General features: G+C 36.0%; 2 protein-coding genes across 11 annotated transcripts in view; one reads left to right on the top strand and one right to left on the bottom strand.

Annotated features, from left to right (window-relative positions):
- Slc24a1 (solute carrier family 24 member 1) overlaps window positions 1-4,606 on the top strand; it is a 48,237-nt gene extending 43,631 nt beyond the window's left edge. The window contains exons 5-8 of the mRNA XM_015480516.2: window positions 881-1,336; window positions 2,057-2,146; window positions 2,954-3,120; window positions 4,266-4,606. Of these exons, the coding sequence (XP_015336002.1) occupies window positions 881-1,336; window positions 2,057-2,146; window positions 2,954-3,120; window positions 4,266-4,515 (963 nt within the window). The 3' untranslated portion in view covers window positions 4,516-4,606. The remainder of the gene's footprint in view (window positions 1-880; window positions 1,337-2,056; window positions 2,147-2,953; window positions 3,121-4,265) is intronic.
- A 3,958-nt stretch (window positions 4,607-8,564) lies between these two features.
- Window positions 8,565-26,019, bottom strand: part of Dennd4a (DENN domain containing 4A) — a 126,204-nt gene continuing 108,749 nt past the window's right edge. For 7 of the 10 annotated variants that reach the window (XM_048793118.1, XM_048793117.1, XM_048793119.1 and 4 more), the window contains 11 exons: window positions 24,854-25,043; window positions 23,806-23,900; window positions 22,280-22,455; window positions 22,052-22,198; window positions 20,524-20,722; window positions 20,036-20,290; window positions 17,853-17,970; window positions 17,709-17,735; window positions 17,104-17,266; window positions 16,878-16,942; window positions 8,565-11,295 (listed from right to left, as the gene is read on the bottom strand). In XM_048793118.1, the coding sequence (XP_048649075.1) occupies window positions 11,159-11,295; window positions 16,878-16,942; window positions 17,104-17,266; window positions 17,709-17,735; window positions 17,853-17,970; window positions 20,036-20,290; window positions 20,524-20,722; window positions 22,052-22,198; window positions 22,280-22,455; window positions 23,806-23,900; window positions 24,854-25,043 (1,572 nt within the window). In that variant the 3' untranslated portion in view covers window positions 8,565-11,158. The remainder of the gene's footprint in view (window positions 11,296-16,877; window positions 16,943-17,103; window positions 17,267-17,708; window positions 17,736-17,852; window positions 17,971-20,035; window positions 20,291-20,523; window positions 20,723-22,051; window positions 22,199-22,279; window positions 22,456-23,805; window positions 23,901-24,853; window positions 25,044-26,019) is intronic. The other 3 variants (XM_048793120.1, XM_015480518.2, XM_015480520.2) reach the window with 1 other exon arrangement.

The following is a 26,019-nucleotide window of genomic DNA, read 5'->3' as shown; positions in this document are numbered from 1 at the left end:
AAAAAAAAAAAAAAAAAAAAAAGGTCAGTAGATAGGTATCATATAAAGTAATATAACAACTTAGGAGATCTAGTAGACTCCACAATGTGTTGTTACCACCAAAGATATCATGCTATATACGAGGCGGCATTTATAGAGGCCTAGTATCTAAGACAAGGGAGGTGGTAGTCTTGTTCCACTGTATGTGTGTTCTGTGTTCAGTTTTGGATGTCCCCCTTCTGGGGTAGAGCTAAATGGAATGAGTTCATCAAGTTGTGGAGCAGTCTGTAGGCTATAGCACCAGGGGCAGGGTGATGATAGAAAGACCTGGGGATCTTTAAACCAGAGAAGAGAGTTGTCTCTTGGACGGGCACTAGGCTTGCTCTGTATTGCTCCAAAGAGTAAACCTGCATGCAGAGATGGCGCTGGTATGGAATTTTGATGCAAACATGAGCTTCAAACCAATAAGAACTGTTAAAGATGACAGAAGCTGTTTTAGGTGGTGAAATCTCCATCACTGGAAACGACCAAATAAAAGCTGGGGACTGGGGTTGTGGTTCAGTGGTAGAGTACTTGCTTCGCATTATGTGAGGCACTGGGTTCGATCCTCAGTGCCACATAAAAATAAATAAAGATATTGTGTGTCCATCTACAAATTTAAAAAAATTTTTAAAAGATATTGTGTCCATCTACAACTAGAAAAAATATTAAAAAAAAAAGCTAGACCACCATGGTTAGGAATATTGGGAGGGGAATTTTGCTGAATGGTTGCTCTAGTTTTCTCCTACTTAAGTGTTCAGACGCACGCAGCCTGAGAAGAAAAACCACAAATGGGGAGGAGTGGGGAAGGAGGACAAGCAGAGCTCTCACCACACATTAATCTGTTGGCCTTGGATTGCAGGAAGGTGCCGCTGGAGCCGAGAACACAGGTGAAATGACAGGTGAAGAGGGTAAAGCTCCTGGTGAACAAGGAACTAAGAAAAGTGGAGGTGATGGCAAAACTGAAGCAGAAGAAAAAGAAGATGAACCCAAAGGTGGAGGTGAAAACCAAGCAGAAGATGGTGACATGAAAGGTGACAAAGGTGAAACTGGAGCCCAAGAAGTCAATGCTGAAAATCAAGATGAAGCCCAAAATGAGAAAGGTGCAGATGATGAAGGGGGAAGTGATGGAGGGGATAGTGAAGAGGAGGAGGAGGATGAGGAGGAGGATGAGGAGGAGGAGGAGGAAGAGGAGGAGGAAAAGGAGGAGCCTCTGTCCCTGGACTGGCCTGAGACCAGGCAGAAGCAGGCCATTTACCTCTTCCTCCTGCCCATCGTGCTCCCACTGTGGCTGACGGTGCCTGATGTCCGAAGGCAGGTGAGTGCCCAGCTGTACCTCAGGCTGCCTGTCCATGGGCTGTGGGGCCTCTAGGTCCCAGGGCTCATACTCAAGGGGAGGGAGAGGTTGGCAGGGTTCCACCACTGCAAGGATGTGCGACATGACTGCAGCTCTGGAGGGAGACCATGCCTAGGTGACATACCACTGGGATTGGGGGCCCCTAGACTTCACACGTGCCTTTTGTCCCTCATAATCAGTGTCCCTGTAAATAGTGTGATCTAGTCTCCTTAATTCCTGATTCTTGATTTATTATTTAGGAATGATGCCACTGTATCATGTTTCCATGGGATTTTTTGAAAACTCAGGGTGGATACTGATATTCCTACCCAGTGTTTCTATTTGTAGAGAAGGAACTGACTAACGTGTTCTACTCAAAGAGAGTCCATTTTCTGTCTTTGGGTCCAGAGAGGATGGGGCAGGGTGAGATTGCAAAAGCCAAACGAGATGTCCTGATGGATCTGGATCGAGGGCAAGCAAATAGCTCTTGAGTTTGGTGACTGTTGAGTGCCTTCCTGGCTGGACTCCCCTGCGCTCACCTTCTTGCCCATCCACCTCAAGGCGCTCACTGGAGACAACGCCTCAGTCCTACTCTGGTCTCCAGACCCTCCCATCACTTCCACCAGACCTTGGCACCGACCCTGGGGCTCCCTCAGGAGGGCCAAAGACCTTTAGCCTTTTTTTCTCTTCCTTTTAAAACAGGAGTCTAAAAAGCTTTTTGTTATCACCTTCCTGGGATCCATCATTTGGATAGCCATGTTCTCCTACCTCATGGTGTGGTGGGCTCACCAGGTAAGTGAAGGGCAGGAGCTCCAGTCTTGCACCAGCAGCTCCCAAGGGCACTTTTTCCTCTCAAGATTAATTTCCAGTACCCAGGGAATATCAAGGAACAAGTGAATTTATGTAGTTTCTATGTTGTTTCTAAAGGTTTAAAAGTACAGACATCTGATTGTGGTGGGCACCCAGCTTTTGTTTCGTGTGGTATTCATCCTAGCACAGAAAGCCTCTCCACTCCAGCGATCATGTCTTATTAGCCTTCTTCCCTACTTTTTCTGTCACGCGGTGCACCTCTCTCCTCCTGGGGAAATCCCTCACACTCTGACAGCCAGCTCAGTTTTGCTGGCTGTCTGGCTTCTTCCCAGTCCTGGTCCCCGTACCCAGGGCTTTTCCGTCTGGCTTGGAATCGTCGTTCCAGAGCTGTAAACCTCTGCAAGCTTTTCTCCCCTCCCTCGGCTGCCAATAGGGCTTGTGCCATACGCCCGTCTGCGGCCTCTAATTTGGTTCCTGGCAACGGCAGAGGTCTGTGTTTTCTGGAAATGCTGAGGTAAACAGATATTTGGAGAAGCAGCCCTTTGGGCAAGGTAGACGTGCTATAGTTGGAGTGAAGGCAAGGGCGGAGCTGGTAGTTCAACTTGGAGATGAGCAGGGCCTCGCTCTCTCCCTGTGGCCACCCATCCCTTGCTCAGATGGAGGGCGTGCACTGAGCTCCTTGGAAGGGGCTCCCCCTGCACAGAGTAGTCTGGGGTTGGTGCTGTGAAGGCTCTGTGGGTTTTCCCAGACTCTTGCCGTGGTTTCTCATTACTGTTGCTGGTTTACTAGGTTGGCGAAACAATGGGGATTTCTGAAGAGATCATGGGTTTGACAATCCTGGCAGCTGGCACATCAATTCCTGACCTCATCACCAGTGTGATTGTTGCTCGGAAAGGCCTGGGAGACATGGCTGTATCCAGCTCTGTGGGTAGTAACATATTTGATATCACTGTCGGGTGAGTGGCGATGTTCCTTTCCAAGGCATGTGAAGTAAAACTGGAAATCCCTGCGCGGCTGTTTGCTGGTTTTCTGCTTCATTCATTACACGCGAATAAAAGGGCGTGCACAGTTGTTGTTTCTACAAGGCAACAAAGTATCCTTCCTTCATCATCACAGCCCAAAAAAAGGGTTCACAGAACTTTAGCGCTGTTGGAAATGTAACTGACTAGAATTGACAGATGAAGTGAAAAATGAAGCTCACTCCATTCCATTACAAACAGTCCAACACAGGTATCCAAGTTTGCAGACGGGTTGGAAGGAAACTTTTCACTTCTTGATATTCCAGCTCATTTGCATTTGGATTCCTGCTAGCCCAGTCTCTAAAAAGCATTTTGCATAAACAAGCAATTCCTTCTTCCTCCTGTTCCCATCCTCTTCCCTGTCCTCCTGACCTCATCAGAGCAGAGCGTTATTTCCATTTCCCCAATCCTGGCCTGGATGTGATTCCCTTTAATTTGAATTGTGAAGTGCTTGCCTAGCAGGCATGAAGCCCTGAGTTTGATACATACATAGAAATAAATTGAATGTGTACATGCGTATTGGAATGGGATGGCAGACAGTGGCAAAGAGGCCTAGGAGAGCCCCCTAAAGAATTTAAAGAAACTTTATCCTGACATAGGCTTTAGTCATAAAAATTTAAGAGAGTCAGGGGTTGTGCCTCAGTGGTAGACCACTTGCCTAGCATGTTTGAGGCACTGGGTTCGATTCTCAGCACCACATATGAATAAAATGAAGGTCTATCAACGACTAAATAAAAAAATTAAGAAAAGATTTTTAAAAATTTAGAGATTCAATTGATCTGTGTTAGTCATATAGAAGGTAGAAAGCATACAGGAAAGAAAATAAAGTTCTAACTCAGAGCAGTGTTCTAATCCAGATTTTCCCAATCATTAGCTGTGAATCCTTGGACAAGCACTTTAATTTCCCCAAGCCTTAGTTTCCTCACTTTGAATTGGGGCTAATAATTTCCGCTCTATTTCATAGTTTCTTTTTTTGTTATGTGTGAAAAAAATAAGTGCTTAGTAAACTGTAAAATACTAATTAAGTATACGGAATTATTATAAACATTAAGAATGTTCACAATATTTCTTTAATCTTGCAGCTTGCCTGTTCCTTGGCTGCTTTTCTGTCTTATCAATGGATTGCAGCCTGTGCCAGTCAGCAGCAATGGCTTGTTTTGTGCAATTGTTTTGCTTTTTCTCATGCTCCTGTTTGTGATCTCTTCAATTGCATTATGCAAATGGAGAATGAACAAGATCCTGGGCTTCACAATGTTCCTTCTTTACTTTGTATTCCTGATAATCAGTGTGATGTTAGAGGATCGAATCATATCCTGTCCTGTATCTATCTGAGTCAGTCATTGTATTCACAATGGACATAGATAAGATTGTGCCAGAAGTTGTTGTACCTGTTATATTAATAAAAGAATGAACATGATGGAGGAGAGTGAACTGAATAGTCCGGATTCTCTGATGGGAATGTGATTTGGGACTGAGCCTTATCCTTGAAGCTCATTGTGGGTCAAGAACCTCACCTCTGGAGGAGTGGAGTTCCCACCTCTTTCTCAGGAAGACTTATCTCTCGTGGAGGCTGCAGAAGGAACCCTGAAGCCAGAATGTCTTCTAAATTAAAGAACTGGGGACTGGGGTTGAGACATGCACAGCAGAAATAAGAAAAGGTCCCTTGTTCATAGTTCCCTGATCATTCCTGAAGAGCCACGGGTTTAAAGATGTAGATGGGGGTCTACACCTCACTCTCTTGGCTCTGCTCCAAGCACACACTACAGTTTGCTATGTGCCCTTTTTCTGTTCAGATGCGAAGTTTTATCAGGCTTGCAGTAATTATATGTTCAGTTACTGAGTTTAAGGAGTTAAGGCTACGGGGAAAAATAATAGAAATCAATTCTCATTCTACATCATAGTCCAGTAAAATGTACACCAGCATTTTTCTAGCTTTAAAAGAAAGCATTAGCTTTTATTGTTACATTTCTGAAAAGTGAAATTACAACAGGAAGCAGCCTGAGAAATGAAAATTTATAATTTGCTCTTGAATTGGGAAGAGTGGAGATTAGAGAAGGAAAACTACTTTAAGGGCTATTTAAAAATATGTTCTTGTTAGAAAACCCAAATTTGAATTATCTCTATCAGTAGTCACTTTGAGGGGTTGACATTCAGCTGCCCTGGCTCTGCCCCTCCAGCATGTTTTACAGTGGCAATGGTCACTAGTGAGTGAAAAGGGATGTAATATTTTTTTTGTGTATGTGGGGGTCAGGTACTGGGGATTGAACACAGGGGCACTTTCCCACTGAGCCACATCCCCAGCTCCTTTTTGTATTTTATTTAGAGATAGGGTCTCATTGAGTTGCTTAGGGCCTTGCTAAGTTGCTGAGGCTGACTTTGAACTTGTGATCCGCCTGCCTCAGCCTCCTGAGCTGCTGGGGTTATAGGCATATGCCAGCGTACCCAGCAAGGGATGTAATCCTAAAGAGCCCAAAGTCAGTAGAGCCAAATATGGTTTATAAAGTAAGAGATCCAGTGGGGCAATGCTATTTTTTTTTTTTGTCAACCTAGATAGGATTGTAAGGCTAGACTGATTTCTTGTGTGGTTCACAAGTGGATCTTAAGGCAATTTACAAAGGGGAAATGCTTGCCACAATAACAACATGTTGTAGCTAATGTAAAGGACACTTGTACTTTTTTAAAAATTTTGTGGTTACACGACTTATGTGGAATTTGATATGCTTGTATATTAAGCCACTGGTTACTGCTTTTACTAGCATTGTTAAGGGGCATGTTAGAAATAACTTTACTGGTATCAGAGCAAAATGAGCTTGGGTGACTAACTTATGATGGCAAATATGGCTTCAATTACAAACAGGAGGAATGACTGATTCATTAAAGCAAGAAGATAGCAGGACGGATGTGATGTGGGAAAAAAAGATCAGTTATTTTGGTGTGGGAGGGCTAAGGTGTTCAAAAAACTACATTTTTAAAGATGAGCTGCTTCATTTAATTAATTGCTTCACTACTTCAGGACTCCCATGATTTGAAAGTAATTTTTATTAAAAATTTAGTAAAAATTATGAGTCCCAGTGGTATTTTGTTTTACAAACATGGATGGGCTCATCCTTGTCTTAAGATCATATAAGCAGAATGCTCAAGAGAAGACTAATGAATACGAAATTCTATATTCTTAAATTAATTAATCTCATTCTTGATGGGGCCACACTGTGGAGTCTCCATTTATGAGGGACCAGGAATAGGAAGGGACATCCCAATATCAAAATTCTGGGTGCCAACCTGGTGTCTATAGCCAAGTCCAGCTAACCTCAAGGAAGTCACCTCCTTGCTGACAGCCTGGATCTGATGTTTTTCATCGGACTTAATGAGGAGAGATGAACAGTGAAATGGTCTTTTACAATAAAGTGCTGAGATAGCCATTTAATAATTAAAATGAACTCCAATTACATAATTATCTTTCCCTAGTTTGCTGGACTTCTGGCATCCCTTTGCCTACCAAGAAAGTTCTGGTCACTTCACATTATGACAGAACTAAGTTATAAGAGATGAAATCTGGGTATTGGCAAATGAGTAGAAATTCACCGGGTAAGAGAAAAAGAAAATTCCAGGGAGATGGAAAACTCATGTAACTTCTAAAAGATTAATTTGTTATGCTTGGAAATTAAAATTTCTGTCACACATTTACAAATCTTCAGTTGAATAAAAATCATGCTTTTAAAGAAAGTACCATCTTAAAATGTCAAGAAAATATTGAGATGATCCTCTCATTTTTTTTTTTTAAATATTTATTTATTTTTCGGTGGACACAACATCTTTGTTTGTATGTGGTGCTGAGGATCGAACCCGGGCCGCACGCATGCCAGGCGAGCGCGCTACCACTTGAGCCACATCCCCAGCCCCGATCCTCTCATTTGATATGCAAATAATCTGTATAGTTACCTGGGACAAATTCTTGGTCATTCATTCAGCCTAGAAAGCCTTAAGTGTTCCCACATGAGTATCTCAACTGGAAGACAATTGAGATACTCATGGCTGTGCCATGGATGACTTTCTTCATTCCCCTTAGGGTTGCATTTACTTGATGGTCTTGGCAACAGGTTTGAGCCAGATTTCAAAAAATGTGAAATTCTTTCTAATTAAATGGGTTAGGATTCTGTATGTAAATAAAAAAGGAATTTATTCCAGATATTTGAAAATTATATGTATTTAGGTGGTTACTATACTTTTATTGACTTTAAATGCCAATAAATACCTTTGGCTCTGATTCCTTTTTTGTTGCCCTGCAGGTTCAGCCTGCAATGTGTTCTATGACTGGCTGTTATGAAAGATGCAAAGAGAGTGCTCATAAGCAGGTCTGATCATCCCCAGGGTACCACCAGGGCCTGGCAGGATATCCTGGGCCAAGACTGTCTATACAACAGAAGGTACATTCTGGTCTTTAGGTTGTTGCTGTGATAAAACAAAATCTAGAGGACTTGATTTATGGAAAAGTCTATCAGTTGCTCCAATGGTTTTTATTACAGTATCACATTTGATAAGAAAAAATTTTAAATACAAAAGGAGGGAGCCATCCAAAGTAATAGCAATTGTGGAAAGGCAACAATACCTTTATCAGAAGTCTATTACCATTTAGGAGTGTAAGCACAAGCACACAGACTTTTGGAATCAGAGATGAAAATTCCTTGTTGGTTAGTATACTACTACTTTGTAAACAAAAATAATTTAGCCAGCAAATGTGCTTTCTTTGAAGCCAGGTAGTACAAAGTACTAAGGATATTAAAGTAACTTGGTATGCAGCTGCTAAATTCTGAAATAAAGTCTAGTGCTTTAACAAAATAGGAAGAGGCAGAACATACACTAACTCTGGCATGATGGCCAAAGACCCTCTCAAAGAGGCAGCCTGCTCTTTCCCCTTTTGTCTGATTTAAAGTACCTAATAGTAGCTCTTAAGTTCTAGTGGAAAAAAATAAAAATAAAGCTGAAGTACTTACTGGATACTACCAAATAAATGTTTTCTTTCCACAAAATTTCTATATACACTCAGCCAACATTTGTTAGTTGCACTAAAGTGTAATAATAATCATCAGCATAAAGTAAAAATAAGTATGTACTGCCTAAACGTTTAATCTACATTTTCCAGGATTATTTTCTACATATGAAAATGGGGAGACAGATTAGAAAATCTTATAACAAAATAAGCTGGCGGTTTTAGGGCTTTAAAGAAAAAATTCCAGAAAAGTCTGAATAAGGATAAATCAAGATGAACAGCTGCATAATTCCCTGTGTGGCAAGAGAAGGAAAAATTTGAAGATCTAAAATACAATATAAAATACAAATGTGTGACATTCAAACATAATGAGAGGAGGGTAATAAACAGATTATACAAGCACAAAGCATGGTTTATTTTCCACAATTTAAACATATAAACAAAACTAAGTATAAGAAAATAAGAGATAACATAGTAAAAGGGCATCTCTGTCCAACATGATTGGCCACGATTCCCTAAAATGTATGGTCAAACAGAAAACCGAAAAACCTTTGTACAGAGTTATTTTAAAGGATGATCCCTATTTTAATATTCTTTGGAGCAGGGTTTACCATTTTCTGTTTATGTTTTAGGTTTTATTTTTAAAAACTGTCTTTCTGCAATAATAATCCCTAGGGATTAAAAGTAGGGGAGATACAAATTTATCTAAAAGTAGAAACAAAATCAGAGTGGGGGGGAGGAGATAAAAATTATATTCACTTTTCCAAATGAGTAAACTATCAAGAATGGGTTCTGTCTCACTCCTTTCTGTCAAGATATTTGAAATCTATAAACTATGATTCCTTCATATTGTTGGTATTAAGTAAACAACAGTGCAAATGTTCTTGGAAGAGAATAAAAACAACAAAACCCAGAAGAGAATGAACCTCAGAATCCTGTTTGGAGAGATATTTACTACCATGCCAAAGCCTCCTCTATCAAACATCTGTGTCAGTTGACAACTTTCAAATGATTTAAAGAACCAAAAGACTCACACAGAATGTAAAGCTTAGATTTAAATAGTAAAGAAGAATAAAACTGGAGTGGTATTTACAAAGGAGAGGCAACTGGGCATTATGGCACACGTCTGTAATCCCACTATAATCCCAGCAATCTGAGAGGCTGAAGCAAGAGGATCGAAAATTTGAGGTCAGGCTCAGCAATTTAATGAGACCATAAGCAATTTAGCCAGGCCCTGTCTCAAAACAAAAAATAAAAAAGGGCTAGGAATGTGGCTCAGCGGTAAAGTGCCCGAGTTCAATCCCAGTAACAAACAAGCAAACAAACAAAAACAACAATGAAAGGAAGGCAGATATATGTATAGCACCAGATTTTTCAAGTAAGCAAGTTCAGTGTCAAACTAATTGAACTAATGTTTTGCATTTTTAAACTCCATTACTGTCAGAGTAGAAAAGCTGTGAAATGTTTCAGCTTGGTGCTATTCACTAATGGCATGAGATCAAAAAGTAGTTTTTCTGTGGTTGATCTAAGTCTCAGGACTCCAAGATGTTTCAGAGTGTCATGAACTCTATTGGCTTTACACATCCAATTTAGGACCATCCATTTTACTTCTTTAAAACTGACTAGAAACTTCCTTCATTAATGGCAATCTATGCAAATATGTACACACACATATTGAAAAATCTATAAATAATTCTAACAGCCAAAGGATGCTTTTTCCTTACCAGAAATTACCCAAAGAAAAAGATACTAGAAATAATGTGGCTAAAAATATATTTTCAAAAGTCAATTTAATACTCATGGTATTTAAACAGTCAATTTATTATTATCTGATTTCTGCATTTTTAGATTCCACAAACTTCAGATTCTGAAGCTGGTTGAAAAGCTAAGTTCCTCAATATGGGAAATTCTACTTGGCTGTATTTTTAGAGGGTTATTATTTTTCTACTGTTGAAAAAATACTTTGAATATTTATATATAGTATTAACAGAATACCTCAGTAATTCATATATCAGATAAATATTTTATAGTACAATTTACATCTCCAATATTTAGATATTAAAATAAGGTAAAATTTGGAATAGTCAATTGTCTTTCATATTTCCCAATATAAGTTTTCACATAGAATATTAAAATTTAAGTTGATATTTGCATTGTGAGCCACTTTCTCTGTGTCCTGTATGTATATATCAGCAATAGAAGAGATTTTGGAATCACGGTCTGGTGAATCTCTGCTCAATGAGTCAGTCTGGCCAGTGTACACCATCCTTGCCAGGACACACTGACTGTAGTCAGGCCTACGGTGCTAATATGCAATCCTAGGAGGACACTGACCTAGTACTAACATTTTAAAATTTAATTTTCCCAAGTAATAAAATATATATATATAGATATAGATATACATATACATATAGAGATCTGCAGTTGTACTAAATACTTCAAATAACAGCAGACAAGGAAAATAAACACTTGCTTCATAAGTTTAAATTCATTTTAACTTTGCTATATTAAATTTAAAAATTAAAAAAATATCAACTTACTATAAACAATTTAAAATATGTATAATACAACTTCATGGTCAAAACATTTGAAGAGTCTATGAAAACAAAACATACTTTAATCTTACATTTCTGTTTAGGTTCCATACATGATTTTTCTGTCTCTTCTAAGAGAAATCATAAGACAGTTGTCATATTTTATGGCAACCAATTTTGTTAAGAGATTTTGTCATTGCAAAAATACTTAATTACTTATTACAGGAAGTTAAAGAGAAAAGAAATGGGAAACAAAGTGGTTCTCTCCCTATTTGTTACTATCCTCTTCTGAAAACATTCAGTACAGAAGTGCTCTGAACTTTCTGAACCATTTACAATTGCATTCTCAAAAATTGGAGAAAAAATGTTTAGAGTCTAAAAATGAAATTACTTTGTACAATAACTATACAATATATACTGAATGTACACACACACACACACACACACACACATCTTATAGATAAGGTTCTCCAAAGGTTTTTCGACATTCCATCACTCCCGTACTTGGTGGTCTATCACAGTTGTGTGTACTCTTGACTTGACTAGGTGTGAGACGATCATATGCCATTTTATATTCTTTGTCAAATGCATCTGTAAAAATTCACGAACAAACAAAGCTATAAAAAACTTACGTCTGAAACAGACAATAATCAAGTTTCCATAATACTACAGAACCACAGAATTTGGTGCTAACAAGGAATCTCTAGATAATCTGCTATCTGAAGTACCACAAATTTCAAGGCTAGAGCTCCCAGGAGACCTTAAAGTCCATAGTATTTTAGAGCTAGATTGCATAGACCAATTTTAATTTTACCAAGCACAAAATTTAAAACAAAATACCATATACAATTTTTTGTACCTTAATTTTCATTCTCAATAAACACAGGAAGAATAAGTAATGGTATTCTCCCACCAGAATAGAGAAAAAAAATTATCCATATTTTCTTAACTTTTATGGTTTAAATTTTTACATTTAATTTTCTGCCCCAACAGAAATTTATTTTGGTTTATGTGCCCTAAACTTCCTATTATGGGATACCCTTGGGAAAAAAATCCAAGTATCTTCTGACATCATGCAATGATTTTTGCCCCTTTATTTCTCACGGGAAATAGATGGAGCTAGTAGACTGTGACTTTATTATTAAGGACATTATTCTATGGCCTGTGAACTTCTTGTGCAGAGGACAATTCACATGTGAAAAAGGGAGAACATGGGTTTAGAAGTTTCTGTTAAACATTTCTGTGTAGAAATTATGCTATCTTACCAATTTTTAACACACACTGGGGAAAAATCTGCCCTTCAGAGATCCAAATGAGGTATGCATAATCTGAGTATTACTCAGGTTCCATATTTTTGATTTAGGGAGACAACAGACAACAGAACATCTTCCCCCTCCTGACACAGTACCACAATGGTGCCCACAGAGGCGGTTTGAGTTCAGAGCCAACTGCATGAGCAAGTAAGCCTCTCCAGCTTGGCAGTCCAGATTTCTCTGAACATTCAATGAAATCACCTTTGGCAGAGGGCTAGGGAAAGACCTGAACACGTCCTGGGCTTGTACTGGGTAGAGAATAAAGGAATGGTAAAAATGATCTTTTCTTGGAATTCTTTTTATCATCATAGTTAAAAGGCTGAGTTAAAATAACACTCTGCCTCATTTTGACAAGTTTCAGCTTCTTTCCTTAGTGGCTAGAATGATTCTTTCAACACTATATAATTGACTGCCTTTCCTAAGTGATTTTATCATATTATCATGATTTTATCTTATATTCTCACAGATATTTTTGTCTATTTCTAGACTCTATTCTGTCCTATTGAGTTTTCTAGCTCTCCCTGTGCTAGCATCACCTTGCTATAATTACAGGAGCTTCTATAAAGGTAAATCCTCTAATGATTCTTTAAATAACATTTTCTGAATATTCCTTTTATTATCAGATTACCTTTTAAAAATTGAGATATAATTCACACACCATACAATTTACCAATTTTAAGTGTAAAGGCCAGTTTTTTGGGATATATTCACAGGATTGTACAATAATCACCATTATCTAATTCTAGATCATTTCATCTCACCCAAAAGAAAACTCATAGCAGTTAGCAAACTTTTCCCATCCACCCCTCCTCCTAGGCCCTGGAAACCACTAATCTACTTTCTATCACCACAGATTTGTCCATTTTGGACATTTCATTATAAACCTAATCGTACATACAGTATATGGTCTTTTATGTCTGACTTCTTCTACTAAGTCTGTTTTCAAGGTTAATCCATGTGGTAGCATGTATCAGTATTTCGTTTCATTTCTTTTTTTTGGTACTGGGGAATTGAACTCAGGGGCACTTGACCACCGAGCCACATCCCCAGTCTTATTTTGTATTTTATTTAGAGACAGGGTCTCACTGAGTTGCTTAGCACCTAGCTTTTGCTGAGGCTGGCTTTGAACTCTCGATCCTCCTGTCTCAGGCTCCTGAGCTGCTGGGATTACAGGTGTGCACCACTATAACCTGGTTCATATCTTTTTATAGATAATATTCTATCATTTATTATGTTACATTTTGTTTATTCATTCATCAGGTGATGTATATGTGGATTTTTCCACTTTTGGGGCTATTATTTATTTAATGTTGCTATGAACATTCATGTAGAAGTTTCTATAAAGAATATATGTTTTCAATTCTCTTGAGTATATACATCTAGGATGGAACTGTCAGGTCATAACTCTATGTTGAACATCTTGAAGAAATAAAAAAAAACTGTTTCTACAGTAGCTACATAATTTTATATTCCCACAGCAACAAATGAGGGTCCCAGTTTCTCCACATCCTTGCTGATACTTGTTATTTTCTGTTTTTCTCACAACAGCTATCCTAGAAGATGTGAAGTGGTATGTAATTGTGGTTTTGATTTTCATTTTCCTAATGACTAAAGATGTTAAGCATCTTTTCTTGTGTTTATTAGTCATTCCTACATCTTTGGAGAAATGTCTGTTAAAATACTTAGTCAAGTTTTAAAGTGTATTGCTTTTTATTTTATTTTATTTTTTATTTTTTATTTTTTTTTATTTATTTTTTATTTCTCGGCGGACACAACATCTTTGTTTGTATGTGGTGCTGAGGATCGAACCCGGGCCGCACGCATGCCAGGCGAGCGCGCTACCGCTTGAGCCACATCCCCAGCCCGTGTATTGCTTTTTAAAATTAAAAAAAATTTTTTTCTAGTTGTAGATGGACACAATATTTTTATTTATTTACTTTTTATGTGGTGCTGAGGATCCAACCCGGTGCCTTACCCTGTGAGGAAGGCACTCTACCACTGAGCTGCAATTCCAGCCCCTAAAGTGGATTGTTTTTAATGTCAAGGTATAAAAGTTCTTTATTTATACTGATTACTAAGCCTTTATCAGACATAATGCAAATATTTTCTCTTATTCTGTAGGTTATATTTTTACTTTTCTGATACTGTTCTTTAATGCACACATGATTTTAATTTTTTAAAAATACTTTTATTTTGTTGTAGTTGTAGGATTGAACTCAGTGCCTTATCTATATGAGGAAAGTGCTCCACCACTGAGCCAGAACCCCAGGACCTTATTTATTTTTTTATCTGGTGCTGAGGATCGAATTCAATGCCTCGAGCATGTGAGGCAAGTGCTTAACCACTGAGCTATAACCCCAGCCCATGATTTTAATTTTAATGATGTCCAATTTAATCTATTTTTGTTTGATTATGTTTTTATTGCCTCCCAAGTAACACCCAGTCTAAAATTCATTCTTCTAGAAGATCTGCCCTTTAGTTGAAGAGTTTGGTCAACTTACATTTAATGAAATTACTGATAAAGAAGGATTTATGGGGCTTGGGTTGTGGCTCAATGGTATAGCACTTGCCTAGCACGTGTGAGGCACTGGGTTCAATCCTCAGCACCACATAAAAAATAAATAAATAAAGTTATTGTGTCCATCTACAACTTAAAAAAAAGAAGGATTTATATGTGCAATTTTTCTATTTTTCCCATGTCATCTTAATTTTTCCATCACTTTTTTCTTGTGTGTTAATTAGACATTTTCTTCTATACCATTCAATTCCCTTATTATTTCCTTTACTATATATTTATTCTAGCCTATTCCTATATTAGTTTTCCAGCTGAACTTTAGAATCACTTGTCAAATTTCTTATTTTTAATACTCTCCAGTGTTTCACAATCATTAATGTAAAAAACAGACATTCATATCATTCTGCTCAAAGTGCCCTGGTTGCGATTTGAACCTATTCATCCTATTTCTCTTTTTAGCAGAAAGGGCAGTTTGGCACATTCATACAATATTTGCTTACAAAGAATGTTACAGGTTAAATAAACTACACTTCCTTCAAATATTCCTTGATTTTCAATAATTTTTACATATCTATCAGAATTTCTCTCAAGATTCCCAACTTTATTTCAGTTAAGTGATCAGCAACTTAATGTGACTTCTAAGTAGAATGTTCCCTGATTATAATTCTCTGGGTCATACTTTTTTTTTTTAAATGATACTAAATATTGATCTCTATATAGGTTGAATTAAAGCTAACTTTTAAGGACATTTTCGTGTAAGTTAATTTCCCATTCTTATTTTCTAAATAAGCAGATTAATTTCTAACTAAATGAGTCTTTGTTCTTAAAATGTTCACTTAAAATAACACACTCATCTAATAATTTCATTCTGTAAGATACTTGCCATTTCACCCATATATACCTTTGCTGTCAAATTCTATAATCTCCTGGCATGATGGCTGACAATCTCTGGTGGTACAGTCATTTCTGGCTAGATGGCATCTGATAAACCCTTGAGACACCCAATTAGGGACAGTAGCATTCAGCTGCCCTCTTCACTTGCTAACTTCTGCTTTTTTACCCAATCCTTAGTGAACTGATGGAAGGCCAGCACCAGGGGAGAGCCCTTGCTTTCTCATCATGCTCCATTTGATTAAGTTACTTGTAATGGTGCATATGCTTATTATATATATCGTCATCAAGACTGATGGCACTAATCAATGGCTGTGGCATTTTAAAAGTTAAATGATGTGGGCTGGGGTTGGGGCTCAATGATAGAACACTTGCCTAGCATGTTTGGGGCACTGGGTTCAATTCTCAGAACTACATAAAAAAATAAATATACTGTGTTAGCTATAGCTAAAAATATTTTTTAAAAGTTAAACGAAGTGCTGATGCTAAAAAGTAATTTGTTTTTGTTAAGACTAGTGTACAATCACCTAAGAGAATCATGACCCACTATATATTCTTTTAAATAATGAGTGGGTTTATGTAGGGCACCCAACTCAGAAACCAACCACTCCTATAAGATGAATTATGTGGATCAATTATCCTTTTCATCATACTATTTGCAACATTATAACTTTTCAAACAGAATGCCAAAACTCTACTTGAGTCTCTCAATGACTGACAGCTATTTAAATTAAATCTAGCACTAAATCTGCCACTAATGTTTTCTCTTTCCTTCTTTTTTCTTCCTTGCTTTCTTTTCTTAGGATTTGGAAGTAGAAACTTAAGATGTTAAGCTAGTCAGGTGCAGAGGTGCAGACCAATAGTCGCAGTACTCAGAAAGTCGAGGCAAGAGGATTGCTAGAGCCAGGGGTTTAGACAACATAGCAAGCTCCCATCTCGAAAAAACAAACAAAAAACAATAATTGGGAGAAGGATATGACCAATCAAAAAAGTTTAAAATCTCCTAAAATATATATTTAACTACTTTACATTCTTTCTGAATAAGCCTCATGTTATCAGTGATAGGACACATTACTTAAAGCCTTGGATTGAAAACTAAGACTGTTTGGTTAAAATATAGCTCTATTATGTATTGTGAAATGTGAGATTAAGCTACTTCACCTGAGCCCTTCAGTGTTTTCAACAATATGAAAATGATACTCGTACCCATTTCTCATAGGATTTTTGGGAGAATTACATGAGATAATACATGGAAAGTACTTGCTACATTACTTTTATTATTTATCTTTATTAATACTACCATTACCAGAATATCAAAGTACCTTTACAATAGATAAAAATCAAAGAAACAATTTTTTTTTTATTATTAGAACAAATTAAGACTACCAATAGAAAACACTGAAAATTGTACTGCATCATGTAAATGTCATATATTATTTTTTATACTGAATTACCTATATCAATGTTTTCTCTTCCCAGTGCCACAAGTGAAAGAAATAGTATTTCTCTGTATAAACTCCTAGGAAATAAAAAGCATGAAGAAAATATTAATATCCATATAGTTTATATGTTCTCTACAAAAATATTTATATTAACATAAACATGATATAGTCTAAAAATTACTAGGCAAATAAGGTGTGATTGCTTAGAGGAATATGTTCGTTTAAGGGAATAACTTACCTCTGTCTTTTAAAATGTGGACACTTATTGAGTGTCTCTAAAATCTGACTCATTGGTCCATAGACATCATTCATTTTAATGCTTTTTACCATACTTTTCAATAGTTCCTGGTTAAATGAGTTATCATTTTTTTGTAATAAATGAACCATTGGATACTTCTGGGCTGTAAAAGAACAAGAGTAGATGAAGGAAATGTTCCATGTAGAAAGAAGAAATTAAATAGTAACTGACAGCTGTTGAAGAAGTTACAAAGCACTAAAAATAAATTTAAGGGCAATAGATAAAAGAATAGAAATCTACAAATGAAGAGAGCAAAAAAAGGAAAAAGAAGACAAATAATGACAAAAATAGACTGGAAGTTTCTGTGGTTTCAGACGGACAACCCAAAGTAATTTCCTTTAATACAGCCCCTGAAGGAAATTAGCAGCCAAGGATGAAAACAAATAAAAAATAACTGGGACAAGCAATGTGCTAAAAGCCAAATGGTACAAAACATAACCAACCCCTCTAGCACATACACAGCACCACTCAAAAAACAAAACCAAATCATGTAAAATTGGACCTACATAGAAGGTAGCACTAAAAAAATCAAATTTAACACTCACTCTCAAACAAAAGAGTACGATTTTGACCTGTAAGACAAAAAGTTGTACAGTGAAATAAGTCAGTTATATGTAAAATTAGGCTATTTAAATTAAGTAGTGATTACTCTCTCATGAGTGAAGTCTGCATTCTATTATAGCACTTACTGTGGGCATTCCAGAGGATGTACAAAGGCTGCCCTGGATCCTGATGTAATTTCATATTGTCCCATAACATTTGTATTAAAACATATTTACTATCTTCAGACATACAGTGGCGAGGAATCTGTGTTGTAAAGTAAAAAATATTCATTAGTGATCCTTAAATGGTAATTTTTTATAAGTATTTTATAAAATCATCATAAATTTTTGTTTAGGTTTTAAGTGTGCAGGAGAAAAAAATACAGAAAATGATTGATTTGTATGTATTTGATATCTCCTGAAGGAAGACATGTTGCATAGAGAAACTAACAATTTCTTTTCTTTTCTTTTTTGGTACTGGTGATTGAACCCAGGAGCACTTTACCATTGAGCCATATCCCCAGCCCTTTTTTTTAAAAATATTTTTTTAGTTATAGTTGGGCACAATACCTTTATTTTATTTGTTTATTTTTATGTGGTGCCAAGGATTGAACCCAGCTCCTCGCACGTGCTAGGCGAGCGCTCTACCGCTGAGCCATAACTCCAGCCCCCCCCAGCCCTTTTTATTTTTTATTTTTGAATTGGGGTCTCACTGAGTCACTTAGGGCCTCCCTAAATTGTGAGGCTGGCCTTGAACCTGTGATCCTCCTGCCCTAGCTTCCTGAGTTGCTGGGATTACAGGCATGTGCTACCATGCTTGGCTTGAAGCTAATGATTTCTAAAGTAAAGATTTTACAAAGTATTTGAGATAAATGAGAAAGGGTTCCATGAAGGACTAATCTTCTCCCTCCTCATGAGTCCCAAAGTCTATAGAAAGATGAATCCAGGAGTTCCATTCCTTTCTTCCTTTCTTCTTCTTCTTTTGTAATGTGGGGGGATCAAACCCAGGGCCTCCCATGTGCTAAGTAAGCACTTTACCATTAGATTATATCTCCAGCCTCAGGAGTTCTATTTTTGATAGTCTACACCCCTTGCCCAGATAATTATGACTGAGCTACCATTTTTTGCCTTCCATTTATGATGTACTGGAAAAATCAGAGTACCTGTACTTAATAGATGTGAAATACAAGAAATACAAAAGGGAAAAGATAAAGTTCTTGACTTTAGCGATAGTGACAGCATACTAAAAGGTAAAAAACACAAACAATATATCAAAGGTATCAGAGCTGGGATGGTGGTTCAGTGGTAGAGCATTTGCCTGGCATGTGTGAGGCACTGGGTTCAATCCTCAGCACCACATAAAAACAAATAAATAAAAGTAAAGGTCTAAAAAATGATATCAATGGAGAGCTGGAGTTGTAGCTCAGTGGTAGAGTGCTCACCTAGCACATGGGAGGCACTGGGTTAGAACCTAAGCACCTCATAAAAAAATAAATAAATAAAATAAAGATATTGTGTCCAGGGCTTGGGTTGTAGCTCAGCAGTAGAGCATTTGCCTAGCATGTGAGAGGCACTGGGTTCGATTCTCAGCATGGCATATAAATAAATGACTAAAGTAAAGAAGTCCATCAACAACTAATATATATATATAATATATAAAAATATATATAATATATAACTAAATATACCATATATTTTAATATGTATAAAATGTATATTATATATATTTTATATATATAAATAAATAAAAATCTATATCTAAAAAAAAAAAGAAAAGATGTCAATGGAGGCTGGGGATGTAGCTCAGGGGCAGAGTGCTTCCTAGCATATGTGAGGCCATGGGTTTGATCCTCAGCATCACAAAAAAAGTTAAATAAATAAATGAACATATAAAAAATTCACTGCCTATTAAGCAAAAATTAAGAGTAAAGGAACAAAGAGAATGGTAGCACATGCTTGAATATGAATTATAGACATCCTCCTAAAAAAATTATTAGGCTTGTTTTTGAAGGGGGTATGAGATTTGAATGGGGCTAACTCACAAACCCTTCTCATGAGAGTTGCTTTCAATCTATTCTTGAAGTAATAACAGAAATTCAAGCACATTTTCTGTAAAGTTTAGAAAGCTAAAAACCATGACTTTGTCTCACTGCTAGACTGTAAGAAAAAATTATTTGTAAAGGCAAGCAACTAAGACAATCCTACTTTTCTAATGATTTAGATGGTTATTAAAAATACTTCTCATAATAATGAACCTTACTTTTTACCAAGCAATATGCAAACATTATGCAGTTGACAGTAGCAGTGCCTTTTAATTTTTATTCTCATACCTTCGAATACTTATTACAATGCTCAGAAGAAAGAATCAATCCAGGTAAGTTACTGGGCAAGTCGAGACGTCTAAAATACCACACCAGGTTCCAAAAAACAATAGGATGATGGTCCACAAAGTCTGCCACTGTTATTGCATGATCACCTTCATTTTCCAATAAGCTCTCAAGTTCTTTCCATACCACTAATGGACTAAGATATGGAACAGTGACAGGATCTGGACTTGGAAGATGCCATTCTAATCCTAAAGAATCCTGTTGAATAAATAAAAACCATAAATGATAAATATAATAAATGATAAACTATTTGTAAAAAAATATCTGTCAATGATTTCCAGATTAGTAGAAAGGTAATATAATTCTATCGTGGGATAAGACTCTTCCATGACAATGATAAAACTAAAGTTAATAAGGTTCTTCAGGACAAGGAGAACAAAATCATATGTAAATGATCCATTTCCAAATTTAAAAAAACCCAAAATACATACTGTTGCTCCTTGTAAAGTAGCTGGCAGGCTGCCCGTAGGAAATAGCTTCTGTCTTCCAGTATCTTCTTTGTCCAAGGTGCCATAAGTACTAATACTTCTGGCCATTGGAAATATTGGACATTTTGATATAGCTGTTTTTGATTTATTAGCAGGAATCTGAATACTTCGGGCACAGGAATTTTCCTCCAGTTTAGATTTGCTTGGGTATTGAAAAAAAAGAAGAAAAATCAGATCAGTGGCTAGATTTACTTGATTTCATTTAGAAGAACCATGTTCTTTTCTTTAGAATCAGAACTGAACATAGCACAATAAATCAAAAGAAATGTTATTTGGGCTTTTAAAATGGGATATTTTAATGTGACTACTACTGTAGTAGTCACACATATTTTCCTTTATAGCAAGTGAATATTAAATATCCAAGATTCATTCATTTGTTCAAAACATTTAGTGGACAACTTTTTAAAAAAATATTTTAAAATTGTAGTGGTTGATGGACCTTTATTTAATTTATTTATTTTGCTGAGGATTAAACCCAGTGCCTCATACATGCTAGGTAAGTGCTGTACCATTGAGCTACATCCCCAACCCCTTAGTGGACAACTTTTATACAGCAGGAACCACACTAGCCATTAGGGATGCCAAATAGAGGAAATGGACACTTGTTCTTTCAGCAATCACAAGTGGATAAAAGACAAAGATAAGGGACACAACAGATCTATGATAAAAGAAAATATATGCATAGATTTTTGGTTTTACTGTCTTAAATATTTATGACCAAATAGGTTATGTTAGCCTGCCAATACCATACAGTTATTTTTTGGCACATGCAAGTACCAATAAGACTTTACCTGTTCAGTTTTTTTGTGGGTTAGTTGGCACTTATGCAAAATAGAATCAGTTTCTATATTTGAGTGTAGGTTACTTATATTAGGTTTAATATAATAATAGTATAAATTTTGATTTTATAGTTCTTATATCAGTTCCAAATCTTTTAACAAATAATTAATTCTCCTAAGTAGAAAATTAAGTATTCCAAAGTATAAGCTAGTATTGTCTTAATTTATGAAGAGATGGAGACATGAAAAAGATGATCATTCTAAACTTCAAGGGTTCTACATATTTTTTATCTTTAAAATACTAGTAAACACTATCATATGTACACATAACTTAAACTCTGGAGGTTTATAAAGCGTAGCCATAGCAAAACTCAATATTTAAATATTTAGGCCATTAGGAAATTTTAATTCTAGATATAAGAACTTAAGATTATAAATTTATTTTTCACAGAAATTTAAACCTTGAAATGCTCAGCTAATTAATCTGTCACACATCCCAAACGTGTAATATATGTTGTTAAAACACAGTTTTAATTGGTCCTGGTGGTGTATGCCTCTAGTCCCAGCTACATGGGAGGCCGAGGCAGGCAGGCAGATAACCTTAGCCCATAAGTTTGAAACCAGCCTGTGCAACAACATAATAAGCCCCAGTACAAAAAAAAAAAATCCTAGTTCCTCATAATCATACTTACCTATTTAGATCAAAATTCCCTTGAACAGAGATAGCAGATGTGTCAAGACCAGAAGCTGATGGTGAAATGCAAGTCTGCTTTGCCTGACTTGAAAAGGAAGATGGAAAGTGGGTACTTTCTGTAGAGGGGCTTGATTTCAAAAAGTATCTGGAATATGAATTGAAGAAGTGAGATAACCTTGGAGACATGATACTTAAATATAAAGGGGTGGAAAAAGCTTATTATTACCTTCCAGGTCGTCTTAAATCTCTTATTTCAATATTCAGAAAAGGTAAGAAAAGATTGCCACAGAATGGGCAGGTAGTATTGAGATTTGAATCATCTGCTGTCCAGCCAGCCATGATTTCCTCATCATGGACGAGACAATCACAAGTTCTACATCGAGAACAACTTGAGATGAGAACCTAGGGGAGAAGATAGCATTTTATAAAGTAAGTATCCAAACATTACAAACAAGAAATGGACTATATTCAGTGTATTATATACCATGCTCATCTTTAATTATTTCAGCTAAATTCATTCCAAAATTTTGCCTATAAAAGAAACTTGTATTGAAGTGAGCATTTTTTTCCATTATCATTTTTATAAAATTAGCTATAATTTTATCATGGAAAAGTAAATTAAAGCATTAATCTGCGAATACCCCAAATAGATATCTGTAATTATACATCAGTGCTACTCAAAAGTATGGTCACTGAACCAGTACTGGTCCACAAATTTGTACTGGTTTATAGTAAGTAAAGTGATTGAAAGGACTCAGAAAGCTATAAAGTAATTTGACCTGGTTGTAACATCTAAGTGTATAAGGGTATCAAATTAGGAATTAAACAAAAAACAAGCCTAGTCTATCACTATACAGTTTAACAAGCTCAACAGTAGATAACTATAAATGTCGAAATTACATTTATAAATTTCATAAATTCCCGAAGCCTCAGAAACTTTGTAAATGGCAACATCAATGCTCATCATTTGTCTTCCAGCTATATACAAATTTCTTTATGGAACCTAGCATGAAACAGCAGCCACACTCACAAACATAATTTAATTACTATAATTTTTACAGAAAAGTTAGGGAAGAGTTTTAAAGTATAAAAGCATAACTTTTTATTGTAAGAAAATGGGACATAGGAGCATACCCTGCAGAGATAGAGATCCACATCGAACTGACACAGAAGATGAAAAACCATGATGGAAGAAGCTGACAACTGAGTGCCAAAAGAGCTTCCTGCACTCTCATCAAAGTTTGCTTGCACAGCAAAATTGGTAGAGTTTACAATGTGACATAAATGTTCAAAGAGAATACATATAACAAGGAATGAATAAAATGCCAAAAAGGAAAATATTTATGTATGCTGAAAATCTCAAAGAAAGAATGGAACTGCCCTAATAAAGTAATATGACTTCAACAATATGAAATAATGAATATCCAAAAACTGGATTTCAACTTTGTTCAGGTGAGATATGTTTTCTAAAATTTCAGATGCTCAGGCGGTATAGCGATACCAGACTTCAAACTATACTACAGAGCAACAGTAACAAAAACAGCATGGTACTGGTACCAAAACAGGCGGGTGGACCAATGGTACAGAATAGAGGACACAGAAACCAATCCACAAAACTACAACTNAAAATAAAAAATAAAATTTCAGATGCTACATATTAAACTTTTATTACTATACCAGGATCATCAATACTTGAGAAATGTACATTTTATAAAGTAACACAAAAAGATACTCTTGAATAAAATTGTATACCTCCATTGCATAGTTCTGGAAGATATTTGCATTACTCGTGTTCAGGGAAGATGTCATTTCTGATTTCCCAGGTAAGGCAAACTTTGACAGGGATCCTGTTCATTATTAAAAAACAAACAGCAAAACCATTAAAATTGATGAGAAAGGATATAAGAATTTTTTAAAAAATTATACATATATATTTTTAGTTGTTGATGGAGCTTTATTTTATTTACTTATTTATATGTGGTGATGAGAATTGAACCCAGTGCCTCACCCATGCCAGGCAAGCACTCTACGACTGAGCCATAACCCCAGCAAGAATCTTCTATTTCCATAAATTCTCTGATAAAATTGATATTTTCTGTTCAAAATATTAAAAATAATTCAGAAACAACAATAATGTAAAAAATCTTTCTCAGTGCAAAATGTAATGGTATAAACTACCAGTTCAAAAGAAATAGAGGGGATAGGAAATTATACTAAACACTAGATTCTCTTATACTTTTTCAGAAGAGAGTTCTTATGAATGACAATTAACAATATGCACTTGCAAAAATATAACATGATATATGTGTGTGTGTGTATATATATATGTACATAATTTAATTACTATAATATGTATATACAATAGCATTACAAAGACTGGAAATTTAATGTCGATAAATAGGGAAGTAGTTAAAATAAACTGATACAACCACATATGATAAACTATGCAGCTGTAAGAATGAAGGAGGAACACCACTATGTAATGATATGGAATGATCTTTAGGTTAAGTTAAGTGAAGACAAGTGATGGGTGGGAAAGAATTTATAGTTACCTTTTGAATGAGAAGATAGGAAAGTAATAAGGATATATAAAAAACCACTTATACTTACATTTTTTAAAAAAAACAATGAAAGGTAGGAAGAGAATTGTATGAGGGGTGGGAATGGAAACTAGTCTTCTCTAAAAGTGCCTTGGCTTTTATCATTTTTCTTTCAGGTTTTTAAAAAGTTGAAGAACAAATTAAATCATAAAGAAAAACAGTAAAGGTACTGCCAATCAAACAGGACTGTTTGGACAAACCTTCTAGGGAGGCAGAACTTTCCAGGCTTGCTCGACTGAGATCAATTCCCTTGGTCCCTGAAGTGGCACTGCTCTCTTGGGAGGAAGCAGCTCCTTCCAACTCATGGCAGATATCTTCATCTGTCAAAGAGGTAGATTCGGAATCCTGGGCTCCCACTGAAGAAAGACTGGTACGATCAGAACTTTGATCCTAAGGACATAATTATAAGCTTAATTTCCTTCATATTTAAAATTATTTAAAAAGTCTTCTCTAAGGTAGAGGAAACACTACCACCTAACTACCCAAATGATTAATGAACAACTTCTGGGGACAAAAAACAAAACAAAACAAAAAAAAACCCAACCAATTATACAAAGAGTCCTACTTTGAGTAAGCAGGCTAGAGATTAATTTTTAAGAAATAATTTTTTTACTTCCAGCAAGATATATCCCCATTTAGTAAGGCAACTTAGAGGACTTTGACTCTTCATTTATTGTTTTATTTTCCTTCCTGTTTTCTTTCCTCCTTGATCTTCCAGACTAAGACACCATTAGAATTACATTTTATTATTTTCCACAATAATCTAGATTTCAAAGACACATGCTCATTAGTTTTCATTTCTGAGGATACTAATGTAAAAGTTAAATTTTTTTCTGGCTACACTAATATGTAAGAAAATATGGTAGATAAAGATTTTTGTGGGACTGGGGTTGTAGCTTAGCAGTACAGCACTTGCCTAGCACACGTGAGGCACTGGGTTTGATCCTCAGCACCACATAAAAATAAATAAACAAAATAAAGGTATTGTGTCCATTCACAACTGAAAAAAAAACACCACTTTTTTAAGTAGTTGCAGATGGACACAATACCTTTATTTTGTTTATTTATTTTTGTGTGGTGCTGAGGATTGAACCCAGAGCCTCACACATTCGAGGCAAGTGCTCTACCGCTGAGCCACAACCCCAGCCCTCTATAACTATTTTTTTAAAAAGACTTTTGTATGAAAACATGTTTTTAAACATCTATAATCCCACTGCCTAGATGATACAACTTATTTTTTCTATAGTTGTGTTATTAATTTTCATTACATATGGCATTAACATTTTTATGTGGTCAAATCTTTTCATTCTTTATGTGTTCCAAGGTTTGTCTCTTCACACCAAAATGATAAAAATATCATTTTAAA

Source organism: Marmota marmota, unplaced genomic scaffold, assembly GCF_001458135.2.
Source record: "Marmota marmota marmota unplaced genomic scaffold, marMar, whole genome shotgun sequence".
In the NCBI taxonomy this organism is placed as follows: Eukaryota; Metazoa; Chordata; class Mammalia; order Rodentia; family Sciuridae; genus Marmota; species Marmota marmota.
The sequence above is the reverse complement of the archived record's forward strand: the minus strand, read 5'-3'. Positions and strand labels throughout refer to the sequence as shown.